Source organism: Anas platyrhynchos, chromosome 15 (assembly GCF_047663525.1).
Source record: "Anas platyrhynchos isolate ZD024472 breed Pekin duck chromosome 15, IASCAAS_PekinDuck_T2T, whole genome shotgun sequence".
In the NCBI taxonomy this organism is placed as follows: Eukaryota; Metazoa; Chordata; class Aves; order Anseriformes; family Anatidae; genus Anas; species Anas platyrhynchos.
Window position 1 is genome coordinate 3,239,298 of NC_092601.1, and position 16,084 is coordinate 3,255,381.

At 36.5% G+C, this 16,084-nt stretch overlaps 1 protein-coding gene across 9 annotated transcripts in view; it reads right to left on the reverse strand.

Annotated features, from left to right (window-relative positions):
* Positions 1-16,084, reverse strand: part of CLEC16A (C-type lectin domain containing 16A) — an 87,403-nt gene that overhangs the window by 57,626 nt on the left and 13,693 nt on the right. For 8 of the 9 annotated variants that reach the window (XR_011803638.1, XM_072023931.1, XM_038187103.2 and 5 more), the window contains exons 7-12: positions 15,717-15,891; positions 15,047-15,100; positions 12,218-12,331; positions 7,537-7,765; positions 5,486-5,615; positions 2,892-2,992 (exon numbers count right to left, since the gene is read on the reverse strand). Coding sequence is in view for 8 of the 9 variants with exons in the window: in XM_072023931.1 (XP_071880032.1) it covers positions 2,892-2,992; positions 5,486-5,615; positions 7,537-7,765; positions 12,218-12,331; positions 15,047-15,100; positions 15,717-15,891 (803 nt within the window). In the remaining variant the exon portion in view is untranslated. The remainder of the gene's footprint in view (positions 1-2,891; positions 2,993-5,485; positions 5,616-7,536; positions 7,766-12,217; positions 12,332-15,046; positions 15,101-15,716; positions 15,892-16,084) is intronic. The other variant, XM_072023930.1, reaches the window with a different exon arrangement.

A 16,084-nucleotide genomic window follows, 5' to 3' on the forward strand; every position in this document is an offset into this window, starting at 1 on the left:
TTTCATTTGGTTGTCTGCCTGCCAAGGGATGCAGAATTCTGCATTCCTGAAATACAGCACATGCTCTAGCAGCATATATGTAGGGCTCCATTTGGGATAAAAATAACTCTCAGATGCAATTTGTGAAGAATCTACTTAGCTATATATGCATTCCTCTTGGGATTCTTTCTTCCTGTTCATGTGGGTATTTCTTGCTGGTGAGAAACATGCACATATTCATTAAACCCATTCAACAACACGGACCAAAATACAGATTCAGTGTCAAACTGGAAACGCCCCAGCCAAAAGCTACAGAAGGGTCTCTACATTTAGTGACAGAGACTGAGAAGGCTGCTCCTTTAGAAGCAAGGCCTGAAAGCAGAGTTTTCATTGAGCTAGGACAATTCTTTGTTTTTTGGGTTTTTTTGAACATGTTCTCGGATAGTCTTCACAGAGTACCAGAATGAGAAGACTGGGGGGTGGGTGGGATGGGATGGTGGTCAAGTTCAAAGTGACCAACAAGAGAATCAGAAACATATCTGAAACAGCCAGGATACTGAAAATCTGCAAGTCACTGTCCTTTGATGTAGAGACGACAGCCCTGTGTTACGTTCAGTCACCAGAAGTCATCCCAACTTTCTAGTTCATCAACAGTTTGAGCTGATTCAAGTGCTCACTAGAGCATTTATTGCCTGTCAGACAGACAGTGAATATCTAGACAGATCCTAGATAGGCGACTCCTAGAGATTTATTATTTCGTGAAACTGAGGAAACAATTCTGTCACTCCGTTTCTGGAGAGAAACCTTCAAGCCTCTTTATATAGAAAACGATCCCTGGCCCCTATCTTGGGAAAGACTGCAGGCAGACATATTCTTGCTTTCTGCTGAATTCAGATATAAACATTGGCTGTAGCTCAATCCGGAGGCATCTTCAAAGACTGACACTGAATCTGGTTTAGAAATCTCTGAATTCTGGTTTAGATCTGCAAAAGTTCCTGAGCTTGTCAAGAACAAAATTGAGCTCTTGCACCAAACAAACACTAGAAATCAACAACTTATAAAACCTCCTCCTCTTCAAGATGCAGAGACACTGATAATGTAGCCCTCACATCTATTACATGGCACAAGAGAAATCAGTCAGTGGAAGACAGTGAAGACCAAAACTGGATGTTATTATCTGTCTAGCACCTAAGATCTAAGTGCAAGGATGGGATGAGGGGAAATAACTTCCAAAGAGCAACAGAGTAATGTAAATTGTTGACAAGGAAAACCAGTGAGTATAGCCTAAGGAATTTTTCACTTAGAGACAGTTGATGTGACTACCAAAGATCGAAGTGTAGATTTCAACCCCTTAAATATATAAGAGGTATTTGCAGTTTCAGGGCTGGAAACTCTTAGCCTTTAAAAGGTAGATATTTCACTGCCTGTTGTATTTCTCTTGGTAACCCTGGAAATTTAGTGAAAAATAAACAGCATAAGAGATTGCTGAAACTAGGCAGCAACATGCAGCATTTACTGCATTCCTCACTGTTTACAACAACACTATAGATGTAAGCAAATAATCTTTGAAATGATAGATTTTTTTTTTCCTGGGAACAGGATATTGAAGACTGAGTTTAATTACGCTGAAAGCAAATACAGTGGCCTGAAGGATCTGTTATTTTATAGTCTGAAATAGAATAATTCTCAAGAAATGTAACACTGGAATATAGCCTTACTCCCTTATGACACAAAGATTTCTGGGGACACTCTGAAGCTACACAGTTATAACTACTGATTTTGACTAATCACAATTTCAGCTACAGAATCACAACAAAAGACAATCCATCTTTGAAATGGGGATTTTCTAGCACAGTGATACTCAAAAGTCCCTCAGGGGCAGAACACATTTTCCTAAGAAAGTGTACTGGTTGCAGGATTAGTTTGTTGGTGGGCAGGGAATCAGAGAGGTGCAAGTCAGTGGGCTAGACCATGGCAAGACTGTTGTTGCTAGACCATGTACAAGACTGTTGTATCATCTTTGGTGATTATTAGTTGCATTACCAGCTTCTGCCGTAAGAGTCTGTCAAAACCCAGAAATTATCCCTGAATTGCAAATAATTTCATAAAGTTATTCCTTCATTACCAGAGAAAAACAAAGCCATCAAGAGGCTGAAGGAGAATAGGAAGGATTCAGCTTAGCTATTTACACCATGAGTTCTCCTTCCTAACCCTTATCTCCACTCTAGTTGACCTTGAGAGGTGCCTTGAAATGAGAAAAAATATCCTTCCTAGAAGCTTGCTATCAAACCTGATCACAGAATTTCACAGAATCACAGAATTTCTAGGTTGGAAGAGACCTCAAGATCACCGAGTCCAACCTCTGACCTAACGCTAACAGTCCCCACCAAACCATATCCCTAAGCTCTACATCTAAACGTCTTTTAAAGACTTCCAGGGATGGTGACTCCACCACTTCCCTGGGCAGCCCGTTCCAATGCCTAACAACCCTTTCCGTAAAGAAGTTCTTCCTAACATCTAACCTAAAACTCCCCTGGTGCAACTTTAGCCAGTACATATAGCAATCATATTAGATGTAAAGTGGGGAAGAATGCTACCCAACATACATTCAGATTGAACACAGAGAGCTTTATCAGAATTTAAAAGATCTAAAGTGAAATATATTTCTATGCCAATTTCAAGAAACCAACAAAGGAGAGATATTTGATGTTCACAAAGCTTTCTACCAAAACCTTCCTAAAAAGGAGATCCTTAGCAGCTGTTTTTTACTTACAGCATACTTATCCCTCTGCCATATCATGTAAAGAATTTCTCACTGTTTAAGACTTGCATAAACAAACTACAAGCAGATTGTACATGTCTAAAACCACACATCTCATTTACTTTTCTCTGGAAGAAGAAACATTGCTTACCTTTATTGTGTGACATTGCATACAGAAGACAGAGCACAAACAGGGCATAGTAATCGTCTTCAGCACAGTCCAGTGCATTATAGACCATATCAAGAAAAGGCCTGCAGAAAGGAAAAATGTTGAAGTGGTCAAGAAAAATCATTTACAGAAAAATCAGTAACTATCATTAGCTACATGTGGAACAAGAAAGAGAATCTACAGCAATGCACATTTTCAGACATTAGAAAAAAGTTAACCTGCTCGAGAGTACTCAGATCAGGGCCATGTCTTGTATTACATTCTGACATTAATTCAAATGTTTTAACAGGAATTGTTTCATAGTACTTTCCCAAGAGCTACTTGTTCATACATTTACTGGGTTTGTTTGTAGCACTTTTATGTATGCATGTAGAAGCATTGTACAGATTAAGTGTATATACACATAATTAGCTTCAAGGAGCTATCACTGTTGCATAAAAAATAACTGACTGAAAATCCACGTACTAAACAAGAGTTGAAAAGTTTTTATGATCACTATAGCAAGTAAGCAGTTTTCACAAACGGTTTGGAGGAAGATACATGTAAGTTATTCTAAAGCAGTGTACTGGGTCTGGCTGGAAAACTTTCCCTGCAGCAGCCCATACAGTGCTGTGCTCTGCACTTGTAGCTAGAACAGCAGTGGTATCACACCAGTGTTGTGTCTGCTGCTGAGCAGTGCTGGCACAGCATCAGGACTCTCTCTAACCGTCCTAGGGGGTGGGCAAAAAAGTGAGAAAGGAACATCACCAGGGCAGCTGACTTAGACCAACCAAAGGGATATTCCATACCATATGATGTCACACTCAGCAATAAAAGGTGGAAACAAGAAGAGGGGACGGGTGGGCTCTTGCTACGAAAACGTCTGTCCTCCCGAACACCAGCCACATGCGTTGAGGCCCTGCTACAAGGACGTGGTCAAGCATCACTCATTTATGGGAAGTAGAGAGTAATTTCTTTCCTCTGCACTTCCATATAGCCTTTATTTGTTTTGTTTGTTTTCCTTCCTTTTTTCCCTTTCCCCCCCTCTTTTCCCCTTTCACTTTTTTTTTTCCCTTTAGTTAAATCGTTTAGTTAATAATAATCTTTCCTTTATTATTATTATTTCCCTTTAATTAAATTATCCTTATCTGAACTCATGAGTTGTTCTTTACTTTACTTCTTCCCATTCTCATCTAAGGAGGGGGAGTGAGAAAGCAGTTGTGATGTTTAGCTGCCTAGCATGGTAAAACCACCACAAGCAGTCAAAAACTTTATAATGAATAAGGTATAGGAAAGAAAAAATGAAGAAGGAAAGAACATTTGAATGTAAAAATGAAAGCTTTGGGTTGCAGATGAGTTTTGTTTTCTTGGGTTGCAGATGAGTTTTGTTTTCTTGGGTTTAAGCACGAGTGATCTGTGACAAACTCAGGAAGCTACAAACAGTGGTGAGGTCATCCTTCACCTGTATCCTTAACAGGTAAGAAAAATCAATTTAATCCAGAAGATGTTTGGGTAGATCAAATATGGCCGAGATTCAGCTGGTATTAACCCAACCTTAACTGCAAGGCAACTTGGTTTCTTGTCTTAAACTGGCTTGCATCCAGCCAGCTCACGTAAAGAGCACAAGTAGAAATTAAATTCTTTGATGCGCTTTCACAGGATAAGTGGACAAAAAAAATGAGGAAAGCCTCAGAGTCAGCAGAAGATGGAAAACAGAATTCCCACCTGTTGATTAAAGTGATAAAGGAATAAAATCCTTATGCTACTTAACTCAACAATAACATTCAAAGCCATAAAACAAATATATTTTCCCCATCTCTAGATTCAGCAGACAAGAAGTGAAAGGTCAGAAGAGCTATCAAAGATCAGCACACAACATACTTCCATATCTATTTCAGACTCGTGTTACCTTCATGGTCACACTTTATGACTTCATCTGAGTGGCTTATGTAATGATGTACTTAGCACTTCCTTTCAGTTCAATACACATTTGTGTTCTCATTTACTAAAACAAAGCTATCACAAGAATAACACACTGTTCCTCTGCACTTTTCATGACATCACGTCCATGTGTTTGTGCATTTCTGAAGCTGTATTTCATGCATCCTCTATAATACACTCAATTGCCACTAAGTTTTTATTCCTCTTTGCCTGAGTTTCACTTTGCTGTTCATATCTTAGACAATTTTCCCATATGATGGTCCTATTGTAGATCTCATGAAAGGAGGAGAATCTAGCTATTTGAGTAAAAGCAACGTAAATAATTAGTCATGTTGAAAATGAACATTCTGAATAACAACCAAGAGTGACTGCAGTCTTAAAAGCACTTCTTAAGCAATAAACAACCCTTACAAGTCTCATGACATCCTGAAATGGGGTGCTTTAAACATAGTGAAGAGTTCAGACTCAAGATTGAAAGAAGAAGAAGGGTCAAAATATCAAGGTTCAAGATTATTAAAACACTTAAATACTAGGTAACTTGTCAGACCAACAACTGCTAATAATCAAGCTAAAAGTTGACCTATGATGTTAAACTGATATCATTTTAATTTTAGCAAAACCAATGCTTTAGGAGTCAAAAGCTACAGTTTTTATACCTGTTCCAGTTTGTTATGTCACTCCCAGAGGCAGCTGCACTCTTTTCTTCATCTGTTGTATTCTGTTCTGTCACAGCAGAGATAGACAATTCTGACAGTTTACATCTCTCCATGATTACCATCTCTATTTCTGAAAAACAAGAATTAGTATTTTCAAACTTTTTTTTTTTTTTTTTTTTTTTTTTTTACAAACTCTTTCATATTTCCCACTTCTCATGTGAAGTCACTGATGCAACTATATAAGATGTATAACCACAACCTCAGAAGGGTTAATCAATAATTGGATGTAGGCAAATCTTCCCAATAGAAAAAAAGCTTTATTGTATTTCAAGAAACTTAACATTATAAAGTTACACATATACATATGAAAGAAAACATTAAAAATGTGTCCAGTAAGTAAATAACAGTAATCTCCTTCCCCTCTGAATCATAGGAAGAAAACACATAGAACATCTTTTGGAAAAAAAAACAAACAACTTTGTAAAAACACTGGTGAGTGTTAGCAGTGGGAAATTAAGCTTCAGAGAGGGTGTAAATGGATTTCTACATCCTAGCAAACAAGATACCTAGTCCTAAGTGATTCAGACCAATTGGTTTGAAGTAGAGATACTAGAACCAAATCTAGCATTTGCTTAAGAACTTGGACAAAGATTACTAGATAACACACCAGTTTACACAGTATATCACATCATACTTCCTTAAGACTACGGTGGACAACATATCATCAATTATTTGACATCATTTATGGAAAAAGAGGATCCTGGAAAGTCTTATCAGAGAGACTGATTACCTCAAGAAAATGTAACCATGTCTGGAGAAGGCTGTCAAAGCACAAAAGGTCTTGTTTTCTACTCCTTGCATGCAATTCTGCCACTGATTTCTCAATATATGCCTAAAGACTATTTTCTGATGTACAGCTGTCTAATAGTTACTAACTGCTAAAATACACAGTTATGATGTGGCACTCATCCTATAAAACCAGTTAAGGTTAGAGTTAGATCAAAAATCCTGAAAATGGAAAAATCTAAGGTAAAAGATGTTTTTAATTTTGAACTATTAAATATCTTCTAACACGTATTATTGCTTTTAGCATACTTGAACATTTATCACTGAAACATGCACAGAATACCATCTTACAGAGGTGAAGTGCCTACACCATTTGCCTTACTGCAGAAAAGTTAAGGAGTTGTGAAGTCTACTTATACATGTAAATGCTGCATAATCACATAAAACACCAGGTGCATGCATTTGTGGTAAGAGCCAAAGCCAGAAGGAAGATACAAAGACATTTTAAGGTTTTTCAATCAGACTAGAAGTATATGTTCTGATAGAATCATAGAATATCCTGAGTTGGAAGGGACCCTTAAGGATCATCAAGTCCAACTCTTGACACCGCACAGGTCTACCCAAAAGTTCAGACCATGTGACTAAGTGCACAGTCCAATCTCTTCTTAAATTCAGACAGGCTCGGTGCAGTGACCACTTCCCTGGGGAGCCTGTTCCAGTGTGCAACCACCCTCTCTGTGAAGAACCCCCTCCTGATGTCAAGCCTAAATTTCCCCTGCCTCAGCTTAACCCCGTTCCCGCGGGTCCTGTCGCTGGTGTTAAAGGTGGAGAAGGCATGATTTTAATCAGTTGACCAACACGCAGCAGTCTACCAGCCTTCCTCCCTTAGGCTACCAAGTTAACCCCACAACAGTTCACTTCCCTTTCTCGAGTACAAGTACAGGCCTTCAGGGGCTGCACATTCTACTCAGGAGTTCAAAATTGTGTTTACAGAAATGTGGGGTTTGCTATCAGAGGAACAATAATATCCACCTTCCTTATTAAAGCAATTCAGCTGCAGATTCTGCAGAAAGTAGCGCCTCACCTCGATAGAACCATTTAACCTGAGAAAAAAAAAAATGCAGCCAAAGAGACTAAAAAAAGAATATTCCCACATTTACCTAGTGCAGTTAGAGAACAAGCCACGTAACAGATCAAAATTAGGTGCATACAGTAAATAAAAATATCCAAATACAAGTATCATTTTTGTTTGCTGGTATACTCACCTTCATTTTCACTGCTTGTTCTGATGCCCTTTGAACTTGCTTCTGTACCTTTGGTTTTATCAAAGTCATCGTGGGTATCATCAGATCCTCTCTCTTCTTCATCTTCTTCACCAACATTTTTATAGTTGGGCCTTTTCTGCACCCTCTTCTTCCCTTTCTGTTTGTTAATTTCAAGAGACCTCTCAAGTGTTTCTGTTGGTTTTATGAAACATCTGATACTTGACTTTGTCTGTAAATATTAAGAGTTTATACTGAGCTACAGCAAGACATTTTCAATTTTGGTTGATAAAGAAACTTTAGTTCACACAAAACAGGGGTTTTAGAGTGTAATTCAGCATATCACTTAAATTTCAAATCACTTTCAAAATACAAGAAAGCAGACCTCAGATAAACTGTACTTTTACTGATGAGTTATCTCCAAAGCAACATATCCTAAAAATTTGTCAATAAGCATGTCATTTTGAAACAAGGAGATTCAGAATTATACGCTTTATCAATGCAAGGTTCTTGAAACTGTATTATCCTTCTTTGAACTTTGCTTAACAGTTGAGGCAGTTAGTACATGCAAAATTACAACACTACTTACAAAAAGGATAAATGCAGCAAAATCAAGTGTGTATCAACAGCGATGTATTAATATGAAATACACTGATAAGAAAGCAAATGATACTCAATCAGTATGTTTTCCTGACAATTAATAGGACTAAAACTTGGTTTCCTAACCTTTTGCAGGTTGTTTTTGAGCTGCAGTGCTTTGAGCTCCCTTCACACTTGTTTGTCCTGTCAGCCAGATCATCGGTGTACATGCTCCCTCTCGCCCAAAGTTACACAAACACCAACCACCCAAACCTACCTGCTACTGAGAGGTGAAATAACCCCAGGGCTTTGTGCCAGCACAGGTCTGTACTGAAAAAAACTGTTACAGAAACTTCATTACCTTTCAGATCTTGATGCTTAACTCATGATTAGATGACACCGGCTAAAGGTTTCAAAAATGGCAAGCAATAGTAAGGAGTTAAGACTAAATACAAAACTGGGGTTCCATGCCTGGCCTTGTATATATCAAGCACAGCAGGCACTGAAGATGAGTGCATCAAAGAGACCTCAGAAAAAGTTTGGAAAAAAACCCTCTCTTCAATTAATAAGGAACACGAATATGTCAAAAAAAAAAAAAAAAAAAAAAAAAAAAAAATATATATATATATATATATATATATATAAGATCAGGAGAAAATCGGGAAAGAAAGAAGCCTTACAAATCAAGAAGCCAAGTTGTTTCTCTCAAACACCTGACTTTAGAGGTTTTATAGAAACACTGAACTCAGTTGTACTCTGAAACAAGCCACACAGTATGAAGAATCTTTCACAATACTACTCAACCCACAATGTCAAATTTGCCACACATCTTTCCCTGTAGCCTCTCTGATATATTTTTAACTGTATTATATTGAACTGTAACATAAGAAAATTATTAAACAATAGGGGTTACAACCACATTACTTTTTATTGATGGCTTCTGGTCACAAAAGTCCTAAGAAAATTAAAGAACATATTAAGTCTTTTTCTTTATGGAAAAAAAATAAATATGTAGTATGCAGATTGCAAGAAGCATTTAGATTTTTGCCTCCCTGCATTTACTTTTTACAATTGCTTCACAGAATTCTGTGACTCCTTCATTAAGAGTGCAGGTGCTTAACATCCTTGTATTTCTAATATACTTCTACTAGCCATATGAGCAAAATAACAGAAGGGACCATTTGACAGTGATATGCTGATAAGCACTGAACCATGGTTTGGTCTACTGCCAGAAAGAATGCTGAGAAGAGGTCAATATATATATATATATATCCTGTGTTGCTAAATATAGCATATTAAAATAATCTAAAAATTCAGATTTAAAATTAGTTTATACAGTATATAGTTTGATTACACGTTTTAAGATATTTATTTCATATTTTTAATTTCAACATATTTTCAATTATTTTACCAACATAAGCTGCACAAACCATAAGTACCAGTAACAACTTCTTACGGGAAGGAGAAAGTAGGTTAGACAAGAAACACAAAATAGGTAGAAGTGGCCCACATCCGAATTATGCAGGAAAACAGATCTCACAGGAAATAAGGTAAAACTGAGTGTGATAACTGCTAACATGTTTAAATCCATTCTGGTGGCAACACATATTCAATGCTCATCATGAGAAAAAAAAATTCTGATAACATCTAATAGCAGAAATAAAGTGAAAAATATATAAAGAGAAGTGCATCTTAATTCGCTGTTTCGAACTGGAGAAGCTGCTCAACAGAGTTTGAGCAATCATTAATTCCATATGATGTTCTGCAGATCTCCATGAGTAGGTTATTGCCAATGCATAAGCTTTCAGCAGTTGAATCTGTCCCTGATTTTTTTTCCACTAAAACTTCCAGTAAAGAGTACCATTTGCTCCTGTACTACCATCATTCCTTCACCCTAAATAACTTTGTATATGTTGTATTTATGCACAACAACTGCAACACTCAACTTTCCTTTTCTTAGACTAAGTATTCTTTGCCTATTTAGTCACCTATTATGAGGGCAGGTGACCCAGCTTCTGGTTATCTCAGTCCCTACTCTCTACATCTCATTCTACTTTTAACTCATCTTGTTAGGAAGATGAATATAGACATTAGATTCTTACCTACTTCTGCTTTTAGAAACTGCATGTTAATTAGAAACTGACAATTACACTTAAAATATTTCAAGACATCTCTGCTGCTGGAGTTACAAGGTACACTTCAGGGGTAACTGGCACTCACCATAACCAAGAATTATCCCTCAAACAAGCAGTTTAGGGGAGTATCAAAATGATTACCATGGGAAATTATAACAGAAAGGAAGTAGTCAGAGATAAATTTAGATACAAGAACAAACAAATCTATTCTCAGACAAAAAAAATAGTTCATCACTTTTTTCCATTAGCCTCAGAACAAGCAATTCTATAGCAGCTTGTTAAATAGTTGCCATTATTCAATGAAACTGTCCTTTCTTTGCAGCAGAATGCACCACAGCAACAACTTTGCTACGATTCTGACACACATAATAGTCTGAAAAATAGTCGTTGAAATTACTAGCATTGCAAATAACCAGGTTCCAGCAGTACACTTGCTGATCATACATGCTTCCCTTTTAAGGTTTCATTGAAGGACAGAGCTGAATTTACTAAAAAATAAAGCTTCCCTCATGGAAGTTTTTTCCATACCTACCACTCTGCTCTCTTAGTAACAGAGAACTATGTTTTGCTAAGGATTTATCCTAGAAAGCCGATACCCCTCTCATTTAAGTAGCTATTCAGGTAGGACAGAACCCCCAGTGTATATAACATGAGATCACATCTTTAAGACCAGTAAGAAGCAGCAACATAGACAGTATTACAAACAAAAGAGAGCAGAGGAACAGACATTTATAGGAGCCCTCTAATAACCCTCACGTTAGTGTAAGCACACAAACACACGCTACAGGTATTTTGCAACTGTGCACAGTACCTGTGATAGGAAAAAAAAAAAATCTCACTCCTGATATGCTGAGATATGCTCCCCACCCTTTCACCACAAATTTCCTAGTTACAAAACTGCTTTTGCACAAGTAACACAACACTCAGCATGCAACTAGGCGAAGGTCAGACATTTCCTAACACAAATAAGAGACTCCTTTATCTCGAAATACTCAGTCAGCTCCACCATTCCACCTTAAGAGTTTCTCCTAAAAAAAAAAATAATTAGATTCTAAACATAAAATGTCAACTATATAAACACTAGAAGCCAAAAGCTACTGGCAAACATCAGCCCACGTAACTTCCATCACAGAATAGAAATAAATTGAGAAAAGTTGACTTGTAAGAGTTCTAGCATATGTCCCCCTTGAAACTCTGAGCTATAGCTGCTAATGGGAATGGATGTTTACAAGAATCAATCTACTCTTTGTTACAAATTAAAGATGAAGTCAGTAACTCTTAACCGAACAGTCAGGCCTCAGGGGACAAGTTCACCCTCTAGACAAAGCTACAGTCAGAAGCCTTTTAACCAAAGTAAGGTCATACCCCCTTATTATTACTGTCCCCAAATAGGCCTTTAAAATTAATAAGAAAGCACTTCACAGTCTGAAGCCAACAGAAAAAGAGAAAAATCATATATACAACGATCTCAGAAAAACACTAGCAGCAGCATCTAGCAACATCCACCTCCATGTGATTATATCTGACAGTAGAAGGGTAACGACAGTGATACAATTTCCATCTTTTTGTGGCTTGTCTATGTTCTCCTGTTTGCACTGATGGGCTTTCACTGGTCATCAGTTTTACTACTAGAACACTAGGAATATTCAGATAAATGTATTTCATTCTATATCTCAAGGATTAACCATAAAGCCAGTTATATTTTTTAAGGCTCTCATTTCTACTATAGACTGTGTAAGGGAATAATTGTATAGGAAACCTGTGATGACTGATCCTTATTTCAGTAGCAAAGAGTCAATAACCAAAACTGACCATGGACTTGATTATAAAAGTGTCCTATCAAAGGCGCTAGAAGACTTTGCAGTGTCTGACCATGACAGCAGAACTAAGTATTCTTATTCTGATTGTGTTTCAAATTAAATATCTGCCTCTAAGAAAGGAAAAATTTCAAAGATTATTTGGCCACTTACTGTGTTTTTCTGAATATCTTGCTCAACTTTAGAAGAAAACACTGACAGGTCACCATTAAGTATAACCTCAGCCAATGAGTTCACCAAAGGGGCATAATGTATAATTAGAAAAACCTATTAAGACAAGGATAGAAAGAAACATCAGACACGTATTACAAGACGCATACAGTTTCATAATTTCAGTCACTGAAAGTAATTTTTTGACCTTGTTGACACTTATTTTATCTTGACGTTACTGTATATGTAAACACTGACAGGTCATGAAATTTGCTTCAAAACACAATCAGACATAATCCTCTATACAGGTATTTGTCCTTTTCCTACATTTTAGAACTACATACTTTGAATAATTTTTTTATATTCTTCTCTCCTTCTGAGATACAGAAATTCTCTGTCATCAGCTTTATGATGAAAGCCATGAGATATTATAGCCAAAGAATGTAAATTAAAATTATTCAATAGAAATTGTTTTAGGAAAACATGTAAATTGATGATGGCACACAGCATCCACTGACCCTTCTGCATGCCAACAACCAGCAGTACTCCAGTTCTCTGTTGTGCATGTAATTATTTTGCAGTAATTCATCATGCAGCAGGCTAAACTGGATCAGAAGCAGCTTTTCTAGCTATAAAGTCACAATTTCTAGCTCCAAATCAGCAATGTAATACAGGAATAATGGCACTACTGCCTGTAACATCTAAGCACCTACCCAGAAGCATTACGGCGCCTTACCAGAATTCTCTGTTTACACTGAGCACTCTGTTTTGAGGCAAGGTGTACAAGGTTAGGCTTAAGGCAAACAACAGACTTCCAGACAGAGACAGCTCAGGTCCAGCCACAATGACCTTGTATCAGCTTCCATCCATTCTCTTCACAGAAATAACACAGCTGAGAACCTAACATCTAACCTTAGGTTAGATGTTAGGAAGAACTTCTTTACTGAAAGGGTTGTTAGGCACTGGAACGGGCTGCCCAGGGAGGTGGTGGAGTCACCATCCCTGGAAGTCTTTAAAAGACGTTTAGATGTAGAGCTTAGGGATATGGTTTAGTGGGGACTGTTAGTGTCAGGTTAGAGGTTGGACTCGATGATCTTGAGGTCTCTTCCAACCTAGAAATTCTGTGATTCTGTAAACAGTGGTTCTAACTGAAAAATCCCTTAATAATTTCCAAATTAGTAAAGCTAAGCCTTGTTTTAACAACATATAGCTAAATACGGTGTCCACAGGTTTTCTGATTAAAGACAGACCCATGCCAGACCTTCAAAACCTAGGTGATGATTAGCATACAGCAGTATATGCTGATCTATGTAGAACTTTGCAAGGTTGTTCAAAGTATTTTTGAAGTCTGTTGCAACTTCCTAAACTCAAGCTTATTTTGATTCAGTAAACATAGCTTGACTGTACACAGGAATATTTTGGCATAAATATCTTACATGCTCACTTTGAAATAGCAATGGATTTTCATCTGTTAGTATGACACTCTCAAGCACTTGACTGTAATATGTTAGTAATCCCTAAAAAAAAAATGTGTCTAGTATGAGTAACAGAAATAGTCAGATGGGTTTTCAGATACTCGGTCTATACTTTTCCAGTTCCCAATCCAAAGAGGGAAAGAGATGTATTTCTGCCAGTTACAGAAAAGTAGCTTGATTTTCTACATCCCATCCTATCCTGGCACAAAAAATCCATTCCCAATTTGTTATGGTTAGGAAAAGATTCATTTTTCTTTATGAAAGAACATAGATGTAAATCTTGAAGTGATACCTACTCAATACTTCCCCTGAGATCAATGACGTTAAAAGAGTTCGAAGTATAAAACACTATGACATAGATCACTTTAGTTACCAGAAGCTGTTGCTCCCAAGACTTTATATGTGATTAATAACTCCCATAACACCGCAATGTTTAGGTTCAAATTCTAGGTTCAAATTAAGCATTAAGTTACATTTACCTGACAAATAACGTTTTTTCAGAAAAAAAAAAGATAGAATTATGGGCCAGACTACAATGAAATGACTAATGTAAAATCAAAAGTTCAAAGAAAAAAGTATAAATTTTATGAAATACAAATCAAAACTAACTTCAGAAAACATACTTTAAAAAATTAAGTCTCACAGCAATGTGCAGAAGACTATAGGAAGACAATATTTGACATTCTCTACAATCAAAAAATGCACAACTATGACTTAATTTGGAAAAAAACACACTACAGATTAGAAATGAAGTGGAACAGGTGAAAATGAGTAACAACAGGTACTTTTATAATTATTCCAATTATTGTAGAGCTACAGATTTAAGCTATAGGCATGATGAAATTTAAGTATTGAGAAAGTTTGGGTGTAGACAAGTTTATTTGTTTACTTTTAAAAAACATGAGATATAAACACAAAGCATAAAACAGATCTGTTTTTCAAAGAGGGAAAGTTCAAACCTAGTATATTTCACAGATTTAGGCAGATTCAAAGTGCAATACAGCATCTAGCTAAATTTCACCTCTGATTTTTAAAGTCTGTTCTCAAATGTTGCCTAGCTCTATTGTGCACTGTTTTATCAGGTGTTGTACATAACCTACAATGAATGCTCCAAAAGCTGCCATGTGTTATGGGATCCTTCAGAGGAATGGTATTAATTGAAGAAGCTACTTACTCTGTCTATAAAAGGAACAATTAACTTATTTTTTACAATATCAAAACTGGCAAGTCTTTGACAATGTTTGCCAAATTTTCTTTAATATTTTTGCCAAAATAGTCAAAACACAGTAATTATTACAAATTATAACAGTACTGCAAAGCACATTCTGAAATAGGACAAAATAATTTGAATACGTACTTGAGAAAGAAGATAGAGAGAAACTTGGAGACTTATTTTTGGACGCTCCCCACCCTAAGGAAGAAAAGTTATGAGAAATGACGATTTATTTACAAATAGCATTATTCAGTGTAAATGTTTTATATTAAAAAAAAAAAAGTAACATTTTATTGTTCTACATTCTATCACAAAATGTTCACTAACCACTGTTTACCAAAAAGTAAATTTTAAAGATCATCATCTCAAACGAAGACTCTCCAATTAAGTATTTTACTCCACACGCCTAAGAAATGGCTGTTGATCGCTTCCTTTCATGGTCACTTTAGTAACATTTTAACAGACAAGTACTTAAGGAGTATGTTGGTTTTCCTTATGCAATTATTCCTTCACAACGATTTCTTCTGATAACATTCATTAAAGAAATCTCTGAAAATTAGCTACTCAGAAACAACAGAATGTTATCTATATAAAAAATGTTTTCGGCAGATATTTCAATAAACCAAGTAAACATTGATGTACAAAAATAGTTTAACTTTCCCATACAGTCATCTCATTTAAGTTGTTTCAAAATACAAACATAGGCATCAACAGTATTGAATCTACTACTGAATGCACCTGTTTAACAAATCACTATGCATATTGAAAGCAATTAATTACTTTACAACTTAAGTATTTGCAGGTATTAACTTACCTTATCCTGATTTACTAATGAATACACATAGAGGGGTAGAAAGAGCCTATTAAGTAGGTGGTCTGTCAGAACATCATTTAAAAATTCACAATTAATTATAAGGATATCATTAAGGTAATGCAAATGATCAAGATGTTCTGCTACCAGGTCGCTCAACTTGCCCCTATTTCTGTGCCTGAAAAACAGAGCAGAAAGAAAGTCTCAGCTAAGTAAATTTTAAAAACTTAGCGAAAGAATTCACGTCCTTCCCTTCCATCAATTGTCTTGTACATATCAACTGCCTAAAGCAGACGTTGTCAGTACATTCCACTAGTGCAGCTATAAAACAGTATTCAGGCATATGCTTTAGGCTGCAAATATGTTTCTCC